Raw genomic sequence first — 21,327 nt, 5'->3', positions numbered from 1 at the left:
AACCCGCCAAGCTTTCATTAGGCAAAGTAACAGTTAAAAAAAAGCAGGATTGCAATTTTGGCACATCAGATAAAGACTATCACACACAGATGGTCTCCACTTCAGCTCCCTCCACCCTCCTGCATGCAAGCCTTGCAGCCACTGAGCTAGTGGCAGCCAGGCAGGAAATCTTCCAAAATCCCAACGTTTTCCATCAGTGCAAGTTTAACAAGGCAGATCAAAAAGCAGCTGCAGAGGTGCCAACACAACTAACTGGGGAATCACAGAAATGCTGTAGTTGGAAAACGCACACAGTAGGAATCAGGCATCTGGACCTTGCAAATGCCAAATATAGTCCATGTGGCAAAAGGTGTTGACATCGCAGTTGGAGGGAACAGAAAGCTACAATCAGAAGCATTAAGTTCAGCAGCCACAAGAAGTGACCCAGATACCACATTTGAGTTGTATACCTGCTGTGTGGGGTCAGGTTGTAACGCATTAGAGTCCAAAGTTGGATAGCCTCAGCATGTACATGTACAAAAATTAAAATTCTAGAAACATAGATACAACAATTTAAAATAAAATGTGAAAAGCAATATGAAACAACTTACAAATGTAGGGTTGGTCCTAAGAATACACTAGATATATTGGTTGCTAGATGTCCCCTTATAGCATCATTCAGATTCTCAAGTCAAGGCTGGGCAGAAAAGAAGTTGCCTACTAGTGGAACATTCTTACTCTATACTTCAACACAGAAAGAAGCTCTGAGATCAAGAATGCAATGTCACTTTTGTATCTACTTGCTTCTACTCCTGTTAATTCCTGGATTGGCTTTATATGCACTATCAAATGCCATTTTTTGAGCATATGGTGATAGACATTCACATAACACTAAGCCTTTCAATTGCTCAAGTATGGAAAACTTATATGGATATGAGGATAGGATAACCCACAAGCTGGTTGTCCCATCCTTACCTTTCCATCCTGAAAGGTAATGACAGGACAAATGCTATTATGGATTATGTTGTCTTTACATGCAAGTATGTTTTCCATTTGTACCTTTCTGGAATATCTCACCACCAGTTTTTATTTTTTATTTTAAATCTCATGCTCTTTACTTTCTGGGAATGTGTCTTGATTTTACCAGTGAGGAGGAGCATGTGGGAAAGAGATGAAGGATAATAAAAGCTTCCACAGTCACAGCCTTTGACAGAATTATGTTTTAAAAATTGCACTGTATTGTTCTTGCTGTTTTAATCAATAACAGGACCAGTAACAAGATGGAGGGCAGTGTTCTGTCACGCTTATCAAGAGTGCCAGATCATGTGAAATTAAGGCAATGCATATATATCCCAAGACTGCAGGACCAGATCAATTTCCAGAAGTTCACAGTGCCTAGTTCTTTCCCAAACCCTCTCAGGGTATATTTATCATAATATATATTTAAAACAACCTTTCTATTCCCAAGTGGCCAATGGCTAAGATATTCACTTTGCTGAACCAGTTCCTCAGTCCTTGCTAATATATGCATGTGGCATAACTGTTGGTTTACTATAATTATTTAGGCTTTAAGACGACATTAAAAGAGCCACTAAAGTCCCTCTGAATAACTCATCACCATTAAATCTTCTACATCTATGTTTGGCTTGTAACATAGATAAAGCCATAGTTTGCAAAAGAATGGGGCGGGGAAGTTAAGATGATGAAAATGCTGAGTAAGATGTAATGTAATCATGTTTGTTATAAATTCTGAATTAAATGCCATGTCTTTGCCAGTTCATAGATTTTGCTTTATATTAATCTACAGCACTAATGTAACACCAAAATCCACTCCTTCGTTGCCAATGTGGACCAGGCACCTTTTCAGCTGGCCACAAAACTAATCACTAGTTACCAAGCCAGACAGTCAGTTATGCTCTCTCTCTCATAGGCATCCAGAGATGGGAAGCAAGTAAGCACAGTCTTTCACAGAGACATAACAATTCCATCTTCCTTGCTTCAGAAAGCACAGTTCAATTTTCAGAGAATGAATGAAAAGAAGTAACTCTCATCCACCTGTAAAGATGTACAAATGTGAATGCAGAATATGACATTTTAAATTCAAGTTTTGCAAACAGGTGGTTTTTCTGCTATTGCTACGGCAAGGAAAGGAAGGTCGAGCTATTCAAACAGCAGTAGGAATTTCCCTCCTGCCTCAAAAGGCATAAACAATCAACCTAACAGTATGCTTCAAGATGTGTCCTAACCTCATTATGTTATCAACATGGTGTGACACTGACCAGGCTCAAGCCATTTTGTGAATGTCACTCAGACGAGACAGAAGCATTTCCCACTCAACTTCCTATCTTAGGCTGCTATAGTTCCATTATTGTGGAGGCACATTATCTCTGTTTTTAACACATAATTGCAGGGAAAACAAGTAGAAAGACTCCATATCAATTATGGCCCTCTCTTGCAAGGCTGGCTTCAATTCCCTTCAAACTAGCTCCAATTTTCCCAGCTACATCAAGAGAACGTGCATCACTGTTCTTTGCACAAGGTCACACACATGTGTGCAAGCTTTCTTCATTTCTGCAATTTCGCCAAAGCCTCAGTGGAGTTCATTAGTTCCAAAATGGCTCTGCGTTTAATAAAATCCCCTTCCATTTGTGTGCATAATAGGTTTTTAGTGGGGATGAAACAGATATAAAGACGGCAGAAACGGCTGCTTTCAAATTTCTGTTACAAAAGGACAAGAAGGGATTGACCTTGCCCTTACTGAAGTTAATGGATAACCTCGCAGGACAGCATGATTGCCATCAAAGGCCATAAGCCATAAATAAGTTGCTTCAGAGTAATTTCACTTATGGCACTGAGACGCCTGTAAGTTTTTTAAGAAACACAGCTGAAATTGAGGCAATGGATAAACAATTCTTGATTTCCAAGTTAGTACTAGGGAAAATGTTTTGGCTGATGTGCCCGATTCAGTGGAGCTGAAGCTCAGTGACAGAGCACATGGAATGCATCTTCAGGCCAGATTCAATCCTCAGGATCTGCCGTAATGTCGGGGAAATATCCCTTTCAGAAATTCAGGAGAGCTGCTTCCAGCCAGTGTGCTGAGCTACATGGACCAAAGATCTGACTCATTTTAACAGCAGCTTTCTGTGCACATAAATTCTTAGCAATAACCAGCAGGTACCATTTTGCTTCAGCCCCTTGATCTTTTTGGTTGAAGGCTAAGAGATAGTGACTAGCCATAGGCCATAGCTAAACAGAGGATTGAACCCATGTCTCCCAAGTTCTAAGTCTGTACCCTTGCTGTACCACACTGGCTCTGCAATATTACCCTACAGTGGCTCTCATTATTTTAAAATCCTGCACAATTTTTTATTCCACATTCTGCTGGCTGAGTTTCAGAATCCAAGAGGCATGTTATCAGCTTATAAACACATATTTTTCTCCTTCAAACCTTAAAAGAAAAGAAAAAAAGCATTACACATCATATATTGGATAATGCGCTTCTTGAAGAAGGTTCTCCATGTCTCTGGAAATCAGGACGGTAGAAGTTGCTATGGCAACTCCTTTTTCCTCCTTTCAGAATTAGATTACAAAGTGAATGTGAAGCCAGACTTGTTATTGTTACCCAAGTGAAGGCTTCCCCTGAGCAGCTGGACAAATCTGGTTTTCCAGAGCTGGACCAACTCCACCTTGCTCTCCCTCTTCTCAAAAAACCCCCAACAACCCACCACCCACCCAATTGGCTATAGAAGATATCAAGACAAGAAATGATTCGTGCTAATTAGGACTTAGCTAAAGAGCATCTCCAAACAGGGGATGGTTCTGAGTCCTTCTACAAGACTCTCTCAGAGCTATACCAAATGACCCACAGTAAAGGATTGTAGATGATAGGGGAAGAATGCCTTGCTGAGGAGCTTTACAAATTTAAGAGCATTGCTTTCAAAAGCAGGGAAGTGAACTGCACAAGAAACTTCTTCATCTGGAAAGACTGTTCTTTGGATAGAAATGCGGGAGCACTCATACTTTAAAAATCTCATTTTAAAAAAACTGCATTGTTATTCTGATGCAGTGGTAGCTCTGTTAGTGTCATAGGCCTGTTTTGCATGCAACATGAAGGCATAGTTTGTTTTTCTTAACTGTGGTTTGTCTGTGATCCTGAACTCATCTCTGACTGCCAAGAAAAACCTTGGCTTGTGGTAAGTAAGAAGAGAACTTAATCATGAGTCCGGGTTCAGATAACATGCTAAGCTAGTTTCTGTTTGGCTTACCAGTGCACAGCAGGTTTTTCCCATTCTTTTCTGTCCTGTACTGCAAGCAACCCCTTAAAAAGCACTTGTGATACTGTGAGACACAAAACAGGGTTGCTGCTGTTTAGAAGAGAAATGAAAAAGTCCCTTTACATGCATAAATCTACAGATCTGGATTGGAGCCATACTATTTTGCCCCTTGGTTGTTGTAGCAAGCACAACTTGCTGCATTTCGTAATGGCTGGAGGCAATTTTCTCCAATAAAATGGCTCTCTTTTCTAAGTGCATCCGATTTCCATCTCTGCAGGATGTGCTGTTTTCTGAAGCAGCCTTTTCTATCTCAACCCACCGTCTCATCCAATGTTTTCCAAAAACAAACTAATCACTTTGATACTCAGCTAACTAGAGCTCTAGTAGAAAGCAACTGCAGCCTCTCTCTGCTATAACAAGGCAACAGATCTAAGGGCAAGGCTAAATTACAACAGGATGGATGCCACAAAACTTTGACAAGTGTACAAATCTTAAGAATGAATAAGTCAATGCAATTCCACACAGACAGACAGACCATTTGTCAGGGCTGGAAAAATATGTATCAAATGCATTACTGCCTGGCAAAAGGCATGTTCCCGTGTTACATTTAACACAGTTTGCTTTTTCTCCCTCTGACTCCCTCTGTTGTCTTTGTTGAAATTACACTGTAAGCTTCTTGGGGCAGGGACTTGTGTTTTTGCTTATGATACTCTAAATAGCACCATGTACATTAACTTACCCACAACTACCAACTTTTAGTGAGATAAACTATTGCCCATGACAAACCCATCAGCGTAAAAATGTGTTGCTAACAGCTATCTGCATATGCAGTCTAGGTACAAATATATTTTGTCAGTTATGCATTATCTGCATATCCAACCTAAATATAGGTATAGAAATCAAAATTCACAAAAGTCATGCACACATGCAACAGATTATTGCTTTTCTTTAGTACTTGCCTGGAGGAATCCCATTTCTATAACACTGTGAGCTGTATGTGTGTGTTTAATACTGGGTTTATGGTCAGGAGCAAATATCTACACCAACATCACTTCTAAATAGCCTGTACCTCAGTTCCAGCCTTTCACTTTTGTAGGTGGAAAACAGCAACATGTCAGATGCACCAGTTCACTAACATCTTTCCTGCACATGCTTCACCTGATGGTAAAACCCTTCAAATCTTTAAAAAGGATTCCAAACCGGCCCCAGTTTTCTCTCTATCAAACTGCAAAGCAACAAAGAAAAGCTTACAACTTGCTAGGCAATAATTCCCCCAAAGATGCATTCCAAAGCCTTTGTTTTTCCTTCCACACACTCAAAGCTGCTTCATGAAAATACTTCATCATGGTGGCCAAGGCCTGAAGAATGGTTATACATGCTCATCTGTCTCTGTTTTGGAAAGGCAATTATTACTTTTCCAGCTCCATCCCTCTGCAAGTTCTCATTCCACCCCCACCCACCCCTTTCATGCCAGTGATTCTCCTTTGGGGGCAAGTAAAAGAATAGCCACATTCTTGAATGCAGACTCAGGCTTTCAGGCTTTCCCATTCATAGCTCTGGGAGTTCTGAGCTCAGTCAACCTCTCAGAAAAGAACAGGGGAAATAGCTTGTCCTGTTGTTATGGATTGCATTCCATTTGTCCAACTCTAAGTTTTGTTTCTTTCATATACCGTATTTGCTATGACTTCATGCTAAGCCAAATATAAACACATTTCCCTTTCTCCCCCATGCCCCACACCCCAGCACCAGACAAGCTTATGCTGAAACACAGGCATTGCCATTTGCGTTTAGTAGAAACACTAATCATTCCAGGCAAGAATAGAAAAAAGTCACCATCTTTCAAAGGGCAAATTTATAATGAGAACACCTGCCAAGGTGCCCTAGAACATAGCCCTGAAACTGTTCATCACCCGAAAGGAAGGCTTGATCAATTAAATAATATCCCTTCATAAAACAGACACAGCAGAAAAAGCTCAGGAATGAAACAATTAACACCTACTAAGATAGGTAGATAGATAGATAGATAGATAGATAGATAGATAGATAGATAGATAGATGATAGATAGATAGATAGCACTTTCACAATATACTATGGCATTTTGTTAACAAAAGGAAAAAAAAGCCAACAGCAAAAAGTCATAACCATAAATTCAAAAAACTCAAGGCATTATCTACACTACAGACTTAAACCAGTTTAACTACCATTCCTTCTTATCGGGGAAAGTCTGGGAATTGTAACTGGAGGGAGTGGGGATGGGATTTTCTAGCACTGGGTAGTCAGTGAGGTGTCCTCTCATCATTCCTGACCCTTCGCCATGCCATATGGGGATGATGGGAGCTGCAGTCCAAGAGCATCTGGAGAGCACAACATTGGCTATCTTTGTTCTAGCAGAATGTTCAACATTCCACCAATCTGCAGTTCCCATGATTCTTTGGGGGAAGAGGTATGAAACTGATATCCATATGCAGTGCTGATAATGCCCATGTTTTTCCCCCTAGAAGTAATCCTGATAAAACAAGTGCCAGCCTAAAGCCATGTAATCCAAACATCTTGGCTGCCATCTGATGTGACCATGTGATTTTTTTCTCCGGACTTCCCAAAAGCCACTGTGCTGAGTTTCAAACAACCTACCTATAAGTAAGTAGTAAAAGGTGTAACAACAAATAATGGTGAAAGTAAAGGACTTACCAGATTGGAATTAGTAGCATTGGAATCATCTTCTGGAAAGGGGATATAGATAGCTAAGGCCACACAATTGGCAAAAATAGTCAGTAAAATAATAATTTCAAATGGTCTGAGGAATGGAGTTAAGGAAGGTTGATTTTTTAATATATATATATACATGCATACATTATATTGGAAGAGGGGGAAGGATTTCAAAGAATTCTGTTTAATAAAGACATTCCTAATCCCTTGTATTTTGAAAAGAAACATATGCCTTTTAAAGTGCTTTTCAACCCTCCCAGCCAAGTTTCTTCCTAATATGTCAAAAGCACAGTAGGCCAGTCGCGTGCCAGAGTAAACATAGATTTCTTAAAAGTTTTTTTTCTTTATTTAGATTTAATTTCAAGTTTATTTTACCCTCTCAGGCTGTGCTGTTATTTGACAGACAGCCCACCAAATTCTCTCTCTTTCTTATTGCATTTGCAATACAGTTGCAAACTGCCTATTATTGCTGTCATTTAAGAAAATATCTCCCAAATCTTAATACACAATGGTTCAGCATTTTTCAACCCTCTTTTGCCAACTTTTGAAAAGAAATTTAAGAGAGCAGTATTCAAAGAAGCACAAGGGGTTTAAAAGTTATATAAGGGTTTATTTTTAACATTATTTTTAACATTCAGCGTCTCTTCATTCTAATCTCTGAGGATGTGTGTGTGTGTGTGTATAACACAAGGTTGTTAAAGGGCATTATTAAAATAAGTTGTGGCTTATTTTGCATACTTTCATACCAGAAATATGCCAAACAGTGGTGTCTATTTGAAAATGCATGTATTTGTTCAGAATACATTTCACCACTTAACTGTTCTCAAAGTGAATTCCCCATCATCAGTTTTTCACCTTAATTGGGTTGGGCAGAAAATGACTGAAACCTCATTTATTATTGGTTCCCCCTAATATCAATATCAGTACACCCACACTCTTGCTGAGCTGATGGACAGCACAGAGGTCCAATAGGACTGTACTCTCATTTCTTCCTAAGTTGTTCCCTGTGATTATTCTATTGGGCAAATAAAGGAACCACATGAAGACACCCAATTTGCAAAAACCTTTCCTAAGAATGCTATGTGTCAGTAGAAGGTAAGGTTTTTGCAGGACAGTGGTGACACCCAGGGAGACCTGTACCCACCGCACCCCCCTTCATCCACCCCTGCGAGGGGAATTAGTGTCATTGCATATGGAGGCTTTCCATGTGTAGCTGACCCCATGTTGTTGTGTTTTTATGGCATCGTTTACCTATATGGATTAAGCCTTAGAAAGGGACTCTATTGGTCAGCCAAGGCAATTGTTGCCTTGCTGGCCACAGAGAATAAGAAACAAAAAATAGACCCCTCCTTGCATATGACAATGCAAGTTTTAATTTGTGCTGGATAGTTCATGATCAGACTGAAATATTGAAAAGTAGGTCATTCTCAACTATAGAGAAAGCAATTAGCATCTGGTTACAGATGCACATTTTGTCCTCGTTGTTTCTGATAGCTAATGCCCTGTTTACAATTTTACGTTGACCTGTATAAGCTATTGTAAAGACACAAGAGTTCATAATCTCTGATCAATTCAATTAATAATAATAATTTTAATTTCTCATATGCACAACTTTTAAAGTTTTGTAGGTTTCCTTTTAGTACAAATTATGGAAGGTAAGAGAGTGAATGGTCAGAGGTAGGAGAATTTGTTATGCACAGCTGAAATGTTTCATTATGACCTGGCTTGAAAACCATTAATTAAGATATATTAAGCTCTATTTAATGGAGCTTTTTAGTGCAGTTTCACATTAGTTTTATACCAGGACTTGGTATATAGGGCAATAACAGCTGGAGAGAGCTGTTGTCCCTCATTGTCCTGCTTGCGGGCTTCCCAAAAGCACCTGGTTGGCTAATGTGGGAACCTCATGGGCCTTTTGTTCTGATCCAGCAGGGCTTTTCTTGCATTCACATCCTCTTGGGTGTGCAACAGAAATAGGCTGAAACTGTATTTTCAGTATGCGAAATGATTATAGCAACATATTTCCCCCTCTCATCTCTTCTTTCAGTAGAAAATGTATTAGTCTGCAGAAGAGTCCCAGTTTTGTACATTAAATGTTATCCCTTCCCCCCAAAAAAGGTGCACCTTAGCACAAACTATGTTGCTTACCAATGTTTTGAATTATTAAGACACATTAAGAACATTAGAATAGCCCTGTTTGAACATAAAACTAAACCATCGATTATTAACTATGGTTATAGACTGCTCATTAACCAAGGTTTGTAGTTCGTTTATAAACCTTAGCTAATATTAACTATTGCTTAACTTTATGTGCAAGTCCAGACCTTATCCTTAATTATGGTTAAAGAGCTGCCACAGCACGAAAGCTACAGAGCTGCAAGTGAAGAACAGCAATTCCTGGCTTGTGTTTCCTTTAACAGGGGGAGGACAAGAATGCAACAAGCCAAGGTTCACATTATGGTCTGCCAGACACACTAGCTTCCATTATCATGTGTTAACTATGGTTAGCATTAACTGTGGCTTAGCATTATTTACAAACTAGGCCAATATGTTGTTATATAAATTACAGTAGGGTGGAGTTGGTGGACTCACCAAAGAGATACTGTTTTTCAGCAACAAGTCCATAGTGGCCATAAGTATGTGCTCTGCTCAGGAACCTGGTATTTGAGGTGAGTCATTGAGAGGATTTCAACTGTTTATTTGTTATGTGTTTTCAGTAAGACCATTATCTCTCAAGAGATGACTACAATGCTCAGGCATTTTCAGCCTCCTACTTTACAACACATCAATCTGTTCAACCAGCTCTGATTTCATACTTTATATCAGGCCTCCCCTTGTGGGCTCTGCCTAAAGATGTATGGTTGGCAAGGTGCCAAGCAAGTAACCAATATAGGTTTGCCGCCACCATCCCACTACCCATCCCAAATTAGCCATCCGTCATGGTTTTGAGTGTCTACGTTGGGATGGATAACAAATAAAACTGCTTGAGAGGATTAAAAAACTATCACCTGAAAAAGGGGGGGGGGGAAATGAGTTGATGGAGAATATCTGTGAACCCTTTCTTGACCCATTTTTATCTCCACCCAAAATCCTGAAAGCAAAAGTTGATTTCACAGCATCTAATAAGATTATGGTACTTTGATAATATTTTTATTAAGATTATGGTACTTTGGGTTTTTTAAATCCATCTTTCTGTTTGCTCCTCCAAGTTTCATTGTGAACAGTCTGTGCACCAGAGATTTAATCTCAGGCCCAAATTAGATAGAACAATGCCAGAATCTGTGTGTTTAAGCCCAGCTTTGTGTGCCAGCTTTGGCATTTTATTCCTTACTTGTTATGTCCAAAGTGGATTACATCCTGGCTTATTATCTGATATCAAACTAGAGTTTCCCAGTTTGCATGTAATGAAAATGTCTGTCTTAACACAAGCCACAAATGAAGTGCCAATGCCAGCATGCAAGAGAAGGGAGGGAGGAGAGAAGGGCAGGGCACTTTCTCCAACATGCATTCCAAGATTCATAGACCAAGCATTTTTTTAAAAAAAAACCACCATCACCAAATACTTAGCATCAATGCCATCAGGTCCTGCTACCAGATCAGCTGTAATAGTAGCCAGATTGGCACGTAACAATAATCCTTTTGTTGCAGTTGCAAGATGGTGTTTTAGTGTAATAACCTTAAATACTTTTACTTGTAAAGGACCCCACACCCAAGTGAATGTGCTTCAGACTGCAACCTACACCCTCCTATTACTATCAGCCTATTCCATGTGGACTTTGCCAAATAAAAGTTGCACAACTGAACAATATAGGTCAAGGTAAAACCATGGCTACATCAGAAAATCTGGATTAAGGGGGGGGGAATCCAAATGGATTTTAAAGGCTTGGGTTCTTGAATACTTGGTCATTTGGTCATTTGAAATTGGGTTTATTTTTCAGGTCTAGAATATTTAATTGTTGAAAGATTATAGACAATGGCTCTATTGGTATCCATCAACATAATTTACACAGCAGCCAAAAACCATCCATTTTGTGCATAGGATGGCCCATGAATGCTCCTGCATTCTGCAGCAATTTCATGTTGCCACAAGTAGGAGTCCTTATGCTTTAAGAGTCTAGGCCTAGGTCCCGATGCATCTCCCCCCACCAAAACCCCACCAATTTGGGCCCTGGCAAAAAACTAAGTGGGCACACCACTGGGGTTTAAACCCCTCTGCGAATACCCCTGGTGGGGGGTGTAAATTGGCCATGCCTTCCTCATCAAAATGGTCGTTTGATGAGGATGGAGGAGGTGATTCACCCCTTACTCAGCTTATCTGCAGAAATAAGCTGAAGAGGAAGGGCTTGTGTGCCGTTTGTGTGCGTGTGTGTATGCATGCACAAATGTTTAGGTGAGATGGTCACAGTCACTTTGGGTCACACCCACCACCAGCATGCAACCCCCAGAAGATTGGCCAAGGTCATAAAAGATCTACCCCCGCTGATCTAGATGGAGACCAACCATATGTTGTTGCTCATATAGTTCCTTCTAGTGCTCCCTTCAACCTAATGCACATGCTTAGTCACATTTGTAAATCACATTTGCATACTGACTCATATCACTCCATCAAAAAGGATATTTCCATTCAACAATACTGATGCATGCCCTCCGGATGGGATTTTTCAGTGTTAGACACAGCAGTGCCCGGGGAGGACGTGTAGCTGTGGTGGTACCCTGTTTTTTCTGTTTCCCATACTGCTGCCGTTTCCTCTGTGTGGAGCTGGCAGTGGATATTGTTGCATTGCCGGCTGCACCCATCAATTTGGCCTGCCTGGCAGCATCGATAGCAGCCTGCCAGGAAAGGGCTGCACCTGGAGTAGCGATATGCTCAGGTGCAAGCCCTGCAGCTGCATTGGCATTCATGTTGGCATGAGCTGGACGGGGACTCGCATAGTTGGAACCTAGGAGAAAGAGGAGCAAAGATTAAATACATACAAATAGAACAGAGTTTGCAACAGCAACAAAAAATCTGATAAACATAATAGAATGATTCGTATATGCACATATAATAGCCAGTTACCAACATCCAGTCACACCCTAGTAGTGTGACCAAGAAACATGCCCTCCAATGCTGAAGAAGAAGAAGAAGAAGAGTTTGGATTTGATATCCCGCTTTATCACTAACCGAAGGAGTCTCAAAGCGGCTAACATTCTCCTTTTCCTTCCTCCCCCACAACAAACACTCTGTGAGGTGAGTGAGGCTGAGAGACTTCAGAGAAGTGTGACTGGCCCAAGGTCACCCAGCAGCTGCATGTGGAGGAGCGGGGAAGTGAACCCGGTTCCCCAGATTACGAGTCTACCGCTCTTAACCACTACACCACACTGGCTCTCAAAATAGTGACATGCTTGAAATAAGTTTACTGGAGATCACCACTTGAACTTTCTGCACTTATGTATTGTTGAAGGCTCTATTATTTTGTATGCTGCAGTCAATTACTCTGCTATAACCTGTATTCCACTCATTTATAAGTCACAACAGGTTTAGTGTTTGTTATTAAAACTATGTGGAAAAAAGAAAGGGGTGGACTATGTTAAGCAAGGTAGCCTTGAAAAGATCTGCAACACCTGGCAAGATTTCCTAGCCCTCTTTAGTGACAAGGAGAAGAATACAAGGATGACTGGCGCACAATTTTGCCTGGTAACTAAGCTCCCCTTCCATTTTTACTCCTTCTCCTCCTCATTTCTTATTTTGGCTTTTATTTTGGCTCATGTTGTTACTGTTTGGCTCGTAATTAGATGGGAGCAGGCACATGGGAGATTAGGTGGTAGGAGACTGGGAGTGGCTGGGGTAAGTGGTGGGAAGGAGAGAAATGGCACATGTTGTTTAATATTTTGAGCACTACCAGCTTAGTGCTTGTTAAATCTAAAACAATAAAAATAATTGCTAACAAAAAAGTCAGTGAAGAAAAAAAAATGTATGGTTAATGCTATTCCAATGACCGCTCACCGGTTTCCCAGTGGGTGACAATTGCAGCCCCTCACTCTCAGCTTGCTTCCCCACCGGCCTGGGCACACATGTTTGCTGGCTGTTGGAAGGGAATTCCCCTTGGTCGGAGGGATCTTGGTGGGTGGTCTTCCTGCCCCAAAAGGTAATTTCAAATGAACCAATCCGTGGCCCCTCCTGGAGGGCAGTGACTTTAAATTTCTGGTGTATTCTGGGTGCCCCCTTAGAGAGGTCTCGGTGCATGTCCCTGTCCAGAAGTCAAGTGTGGGGCAGATGAACCATAGGGCTTCCAGCGGTGGCTTTAGGGCGGCTAACTCAATAGATCAACGTCTTGGAGATGCCACAATCCTTGGCATGAGCCTGAAGCAGTTCCAGCCCTACTGATTTCACCTACATCTTTAATCCGTAAAGTTGTGGCCATTTTTAATCCAGATCATTATTTTCCTGAGTTTGTACTGTCACACTTCACCATAGTATTAGTCCATGGTGCTGGGGAGGCACTGCAACTGGGATTGCCATTCAAAATCTAACTGAACAGCTGAACGTGTGAAATGGCAGACCATGCACTGCACTGTGCCTTAGTGCTCATGTTCATGTGCTCTAGAGACGAAAATGCATCCAGCACCATCCCTCCAATGTTTAAGTTCTAGAGATCCAGGGAAGGAAGCTGAACCTTGCAAAATGACAGCTGCAAAAAGCTACAGTAACAAGATATTAACAAGGTATCACCACACCCCCAGAAAGCAAAAAATGAACAAAATAGGAATAGTAGTTTAGAGGTAACAAAAACGGGCTGTGAGCAATGAATGAAAATTGGCAATGAACAGGGTAGTTTTGTGTCATTGCAGTGTGGGGAATCTCATACACCAGAGCAAGTTACTTGTTTTCCTTCCATCGTAATGATGGCCCTGAGTGAACGCTTTTAAAACGCTCGTATGGGGGGGGGCACTGCACTTGGGGCTATGCAGCTATGGGGCTAAACCAACCCACTCCTGACACTGGGTGGCCTGTGGCCCCTGGGGGCCTTATGTAGGCCTTCCACACATACCCTGATTGTCATTGTAGTATTTTGCTAGTACACTTAATAAAAGCCCTTTGTCGCCAAGAGAGCTTGTGTTACAAGGCAAACGACATATGCAAATAAATAAATTTGCTTCAGTTTAGCCTTTCATTTGACAGTTAAACACCACGTCCTTCACCCCTTGCATGTAAACTGCCTATCAACTTTGCATACTCTTAAATTGTTACAATCTCCAGCCACTTGACACTGTTCTTTCTACCTGCTTATTTGGACCTACTTAGGAAATATGAAAGTTCACAAAGGTGAGCATAGATATTGGTCCTCCAAAAGCTAAACCTATTTTAGCACTTGATCAATCCGAAAAGCACTATAAACAAAGATAGAGTGGCAGAGAAAATCTGACCTGACGTGTTCAGTGAAAAAATGGAGGTGAGAAGATGAGGTTTTATTCCTCAATCCTGCCTCCCCACACCCCAGCGATACAACCATTACAGCTAGCTATCAAAAGCCAACAATTTAGCTATAAACAAAATAAATATTTTTTTTTAAATGGGAAGACAGGGGGGAGGAGATTATAAAAACTAACTCAATAGGAAATATATGTTAAAAGCAAGCTAAATGAATAAAAATTTGGGAGCTTATTTAAAGGGGTTTTTTTATACCATGCTGTGCTTGACCTATGGAATTTCCATATTAGTTGTACTGCAGTAATGCAAACAGAAGGCCCACCCAATAGTAGAAAAGTGTGGAGAAAGGTGTGTGAGGAGATGCTGCCACAAAGATAATAATGATTTAATTTATATATCAATATGCCAAAATAGGCTTCTATATGATCCACAGCTGAGTGAGTAAATAAATATTGGTTGCTGCTCACTTCTATATGCCTACATTTGTTCATGACTCTTTTCCTCCAAGCCTGTTGGCCATTACATTCTTTGTCCATTTGGTTGTTATCCTAGTACAAGCACTGGGTGTTAACTCAATATAAACATTCATTCTTGGATAGCTTTATCCATTAAGCATGTTTCCATTTGAAACCCTATTAAAAATGAAAGACCATGCTGTGACATGATAATTTGAAGCCAAAGATATCAGTGTAGCCAGTGCATTCAGATCTTTTACTATGCCCTATAATAAAGTTCAACAGAATAACAAAAACCACATGCACTCCATTTTAAATAGTCAGGCAGAACTAGACTACTGGTAGCCATTGTGGTATACTCCAGATGTTGCCTGACTACAGCTCCCATTATCCCAGACCACTGACCATGCTGGCTAGAGCTGATAAGAGTTGGATTTCTACAACATCTGAAAGGTACCACATTGGCTGCCCCTATTCCTAGACAAAGGCAGACTCTTAGTTTTCTAGCTCATCAAGGTAGAAGTAGTAGTTATCCATAGCAAATCTTTGAGCAAAGTTTTTTATGTGTAATAAAGTTCACCATAGCATTAGTCCAGCAAAGAGGAAGTTCGTATTGAATGCATTTAAAGCTACCACTGCTATTTGGATGCAATGGTTTAGACTTACAATGGTAGGAAGAAGATTGCTTATGGAGAAATACTTTAATACGGAATGACATTCATGTGATCAAATAGTAGCATCTTAGCACCAACATTTGATAATCATGTCCAACAATTATTTTAATGGTTATATCATAGAACTGTATAGAATTACGAAAAGAAACTATGGATATCATTTCCATTTGAACACTTGGCCTTTTTAATAAGTTATATAATGGGACTAGTAACTGAAGATGCTGAACTGGTAATACACATATTAAAACTAGGGAAAATATAAATTGCATCAATATGGAAAATGTCAGATGATCAAACAAAAATGGAATAAAGAAAATAAAGAAGAAATTAAAAGCATAAAGAAATTATAGAATGTGACACGGCTAATGAAAATGGCATTGATACTGTCTGGAAACAATTAGAAGATAAACAATAACTTTGTAAATAACTTGGAATAATGTCTATTTTTTATATTCAATATAGTGTTAACCAATGTTCTATAATATTCTTTGTGCATCCTCAAATTATTTTTTCTTGTTAAGTAAATAGTGATATAAATATTTGTTTTAATAGTAAGTATCGGAAGTGTACGTTTCAGCCATGGCATTGAACTTGTGGAATGTACCTTCTGAGGAAGGCACACCTGGCTCTTCTCACACTTGTTTCAGGCTAGAATAATTTTAAGCCTGTCTTACTTTTACTGATATCTGTGTGGGAGGTTTCAGGGTGGGTAAAAATGTAAAGTAAGAGTTAAAAACAAAAACAATCTCTGATGGGCAAAACCCTGTGCAACATTACATGCATACGGGTTCTATTGCTTTCATTGGGAATTTTCTGCTACCCAATTTGCAGCCAGTTATTTGAATGTTTCTCAAATCAGTTGAAATTTACTGTATATGTTTTTATATAATGCAAAGCAGGCATCAATGCCATAGCAAAATTGAATGCTCCTCTGCAAAGAGGATTAAGGTAAACCACCCAACAAAAACAAACAAACCTACCCCTCAACCCACAGACGCTCTGGGTAGTTTTAGACATGTGTTGTTCAAGGTCAGAAGCCAAGCACCACACATATGCATAGCTATGACTAATACATCACTGAAAACGTGTATGATTATTCAGTTAACAAAGACCCAATTACATGAAATTATTTAAAAATCCAACACAAAACTACAACTTGCTAAGCTTATATGATTCTTCAGATTAAGCAAATCAAAACTGGCGATTTATCAAACGGTTGGAAAGAAATCCTTATCATTGTGCAAATACGATTTGTAGATCATACATTTACATCCATTTATTAATTTACAGAATGTAGTTTGTAATTAGATTTCAAAGTGCTTTAGAAAACAACATCTTAATTACAGAGGTAAGAATGGGTGTGTGTGAATAATTGGGTTTTTCATCAGGCAAAGCAATGCCTCCTCACAAACAAATTTAATGCAAGATGTATGAAGAAGGCACCCTGCCAATCTCTCACAACAGGAATTTTTGGATTCTGCGAGTTACACATAAAATGCATGTTTGAAGTTAGGTAGCATAGCAAGAAAGTGCTCCTCTGAATTCCCTTGCATGACTTGTTAGAGCCAACTCATTTCAGTCCCAGCAAGTACCATCTTCATCCCTACAGACCTGCCAGAGTTAAGATCCGCAGAGAGTTTAGGGCTTTACACACCAATGTGAGCAGCTTTTATTAGGCCCCAAAATTAACAGCAGACTTGTTTTTGTTCTGGTGTATGCATTGCTTTTTTCTGTTTTGCAGCTGTGCGCTATATGTTGTTCACATTGTATTGTAATGGCCATTGGCTACAAACAACAAAACTGTTTGATAATCACAATCCCAAATCATGAAAGAGGGAGCATATACAGCAAACTTCGCTGTCCAGGTGTTTCCCCTCACCTTCATGCAGGGTTGCCATATGTCCAGCAACAACTTTGATTCCCCCCCCCAAAAAAAACCACTTTTGTGTGTCTGAACCTTATGCACGAGAAGGGAAGAATAATGTGAGTGGGAGTGGAAATTAGTATTGTGAAGGGTGTATGTATGTTTCTTGTGTGTACCTGGTATTTCTATTGTTTTTAATTAAAAAAAACTAGTGTTTCTTGTGCATCTGGATTTTTTTAATTGAAATTTTTTTGTGTGTGTATCATGGTCAATTAAAATTTCACATTCAAACAATTATAAACACATAGGTCCAGTGCTAGCCCTAGTTAGACTTTGTAATCAATAAAAAGGCCACATAAAGTTCACACTGACTTTACAAGACTAGAGAAAATGGAAGGATATTCTAGAGGTCGTACAGCATCACCTCAGCTGTGTTAGCAAACACTTTTCACAGCAGGGAATAGAGCATGTACTTGAAAAGAACAATTTTCAAATTACAAGGCCTACCTAGTTATACCAATCAGCCACTAGCTGAGAAAACAACTCGCCAACAGCCCTACTTTAGAATTCCTCTGTCACATGTCCTGAAAATTCTATTAGAGATGTTTCCTTTATCTGTGACCAGCCTGTGGCCCCTGTTGTGGTATATTGGCAATAATTATATTAAGAAGCTAGATTGCCCTATAGCTGTGTAGATATGAAACAGCTGTAATTATTCCTTCACAGCACATAAGAAATTTATTCCATTTGTCTGAGCACTGGCTGTCCTTGAGAGACTGCAGCTCCTTTCACCTCATAAAAGGTGTTGCGTATTTTGAAAAGGCAGGATACAGTAGAAGGAAGTTCCCATATAGGAGGCAGAGGAGCTGGGTCATCCCTCATAGAAAAATGAACTTGCAGGTTTGCACAGATTGTGCCCTGATTTTCAAAAGGATTACTACCCAAACACAGTGAAGTCATTTTATGCAAAGAGATTAATTGCAGCCTTGTGAGTCAATATACAACGGGAAAGAGACCAAATCCAGGAAAACAACTTGAGAGGAGATTAATATGTATTGAAGGAAAATGAACAGAGTGTCTAGTTCTTCTTAGATGACTGTTGCTTTCATATTGTTCATCCAAAACTAGAAGTAAATCAAAGAGCACAGTATCTAATTGGGAGTAGAGGAGTGTGATCTAGGTGTACTCAGATAGCTCAGACTAAATCCATTGTAAAGAAATCCCTTCAGTGAAGCACTTTTCATTTCCCTGAAATGAATCCTACCTGTTTTTGCTTCTCCTACCTTTGTCCAAAGTTTGAGTGCGGTACATTTCTCTAGTCTAGCAATTTGGGAGGTGGAGATCCCTTCCATACAATATTATCCCCAGGCTGCAAAGCTCCTCTTTATTATGTGGGGATATGGACATCCCCTTGCTGTGGCTTGAATAAGGAAATACATGCAAATGAGAGCAATACCCTCCCGGAAAAAGGCTCCAATCATTGCATGCTTGAAACTTAAGAATGCCACTTCCATTGGGCCTCTTTGTTTCTACTATAATAACATGCACCATAATGGAGTCCTCTGGCTTGAATTAATTTCAAATGATCACTCTCTAATGGCAGATTTATATGAGCAAATATTGCAGATATTGATTACTGATAAGGATCTGTCTCTTTTATGAGACTCCAAGTCTGCAGACATTAACCATACTAAATAACTATAGGCAGTAACAAATGACTTGATCTCCAGGCAGTTTATAGAAACAGCTTCAATTAGAAACACTAGCACTCAACGAACGCTGGAAAAAAGCTAGCCAATTCCAAAAGCAGAGTTATTTCTAAAGGTTGTAGAGAACTATAGGCAGAGTGCTAGAAACCCAATAGAGCTGTTGATAATGGCCATTTGAATGGCCAAGTGTTTGAGATTTTTATCTATCCAAATTGGGGTCCTTTCATTTTCAAGGCATGAAAGTTAATTTCAAGATTTAACAGTATCATCAAAATCCTAAACACAAGATTCCAAATACAGATTTGTAAAGCATCCTTAATGCAGCCTGTCAAACGGGACTGGAATGTGAGTCAAATACATGCAGTGACCAATTTAGCGCATCCAAATGACATGCAATTGCACACACATCCAAGGCGCTGGTCCCAGAAGTAGTCCCCAAACATCATGAAGACATCATGACAAGGAGCAGGGCAGGGGGTCCGGAATGGGCAGGGGTCCAGAACGGAACCCCCATGCAAAACCAGTATTGCCTGTATTGAAGTGCCAAATTTATTTATTTACCGTATTTTTCACCCTATAGGACGCACTTTTTCCCCTCCAAAAATGAAGGGGAAATCTGTGTGCGTCCTATGGGGCGAATACAGGCTTTCGCTGAAGCTTGGAGAGTGAGAGGGGTCGGTGCGCACCGACCCCTCTCGCTCTCCAGGCTTCAGGAAGCTATCCGCAAGCCTGGGGAGCCCGCGGATAGCAGCCTGCCGCCCGGCGCACAGGGCGCCCTGAAGCAGAGCGCCCCTCGCGCCGGGCAGACATCTGCAGCGTGGGGGAGTTCCCGCAGGGCTCCCTACGCTGCAGATAGCAGCCTGCTGCCCAGCGCGCGGGACACCCTGAAGCAGAGCGCCCAGCGCACCAGGCAGACATTGGCCAGCCCCACAAGCTCGGGGGACAGCGGGGAGGCGCAGCGCCACCATACCGCTGTTCCCCGACCTGGTTTTTTTGGGGGGGAATAAAGGGAATTCCCCCCCTTTATTTCCCCCCCAAAAAACTAGGTGCGTCCTATGGGACGAAAAATACGGTATTTATTTCACAAAAATTATACACCTTTTGGTTGTAAAAAACAACAACCCTCAAAGCAGTTTACAAAAGGATAAAACAATAAAAATCCATTTAAAAATTACCTCCATACTTTAAAACATGCAAAATCAAAATACTAAAACAGATTAAAATTATCTCAACTATCTAAGCATCTAGGTAGGCTTGTCTAAATAGTAATGTTCTTAGCAGGTGCCATAAAAAGTACAGGCACCTGCTTAATATCAACAGGTAGGGAGTTCCAATGGTTGCTGCCACACTAAATGATGCAGTTCTTACAAATGCGGAATGGGTATCATGTGGCACCTGTAGTAGTGCCAATTCTACCATGGGTGCATGTGGGGTAAGGCAATCTTATAGGTAAACTGGTCCCAAGTTGTTAACAGCTTTCTATACAAATAGTAATACCTTGAACTTGCCCCAGTAGCAAATCTGCAACCAGTGCAGAAGCCTGAACACAAGTGGTATGTGCTGGCAAGGCACCACTCTTGTCAGCAATCATGTTGCAGCATTTACACTAACTGTAGCTTCCAGATCAAGCATGAGGGAAGCCCTACACAAAGTGCATTGTAGTAATCCAGTCTTGGAGTAACCAGCACATGAAATACCGTGGCAAGGCTTTTCAGGGATGGTCATAGCTGCTGAACCAGTTGTAGTTAGTAAAAGGTACTTCTAGCCAGTGAGGCTACCTCAGCCTCCCTTGACAGAGCTGGTTCAAGAAACACCCCCAAACTGTGAACCTGCTCTTTCAGGAGAATGCAGCTCCATCCAAGGTAGGCCACTGACCTACCTCTCAGACCAGCAGTGCTTCTATCTTGCTGGGATTCAAGCTCAGATTGTTTTTCCTCATACATTTCACTACCATGTCCAAGTAATGGCCTAGGGGCTACACAGTCTCTCCTGATTCAGATGTTGTAGAGAAAAAGAGATGAATGTCATCAGCATACTTTGCTCTGAAACTCCTAATGACCGCTCCCAATGGCTTCATGTAGGTATTAATTAGCAATGGAGATAAAATAATCCCCTGTGGCACCCCATTATGTAGCCACCAGTGGGCTACAAGGCACTCTCCCAATGCTACTCTCTGGACTTGGTGCTGAAGGTAGGATTTGGAACCACAGTTCCTCCAGTTTCCATTCCCTGGAGCAGTCCAGGAGGATACTAT

The 21,327-nt window shown here is 40.6% G+C and overlaps 1 protein-coding gene across 30 annotated transcripts in view; it reads right to left on the bottom strand.

The window, feature by feature from the left end:
* Positions 1-21,327, bottom strand: part of CACNA1C (calcium voltage-gated channel subunit alpha1 C) — a gene marked incomplete at its 5' end in the record, with an annotated part of 519,781 nt that overhangs the window by 405,373 nt on the left and 93,081 nt on the right. For all 30 annotated transcript variants that reach the window (XM_082240319.1, XM_082240340.1, XM_082240308.1 and 27 more), the window contains 2 exons: positions 6,943-7,048; positions 11,579-11,900. In XM_082240319.1, coding sequence (XP_082096445.1) covers positions 6,943-7,048; positions 11,579-11,900 — 428 coding nt within the window. The remainder of the gene's footprint in view (positions 1-6,942; positions 7,049-11,578; positions 11,901-21,327) is intronic.

This window comes from Podarcis vaucheri (assembly GCF_965113315.1).
Source record: "Podarcis vaucheri genome assembly, chromosome: 10".
Classification (NCBI taxonomy): domain Eukaryota; kingdom Metazoa; phylum Chordata; class Lepidosauria; order Squamata; family Lacertidae; genus Podarcis; species Podarcis vaucheri.
The sequence above is the reverse complement of the archived record's forward strand: the minus strand, read 5'-3'. Positions and strand labels throughout refer to the sequence as shown.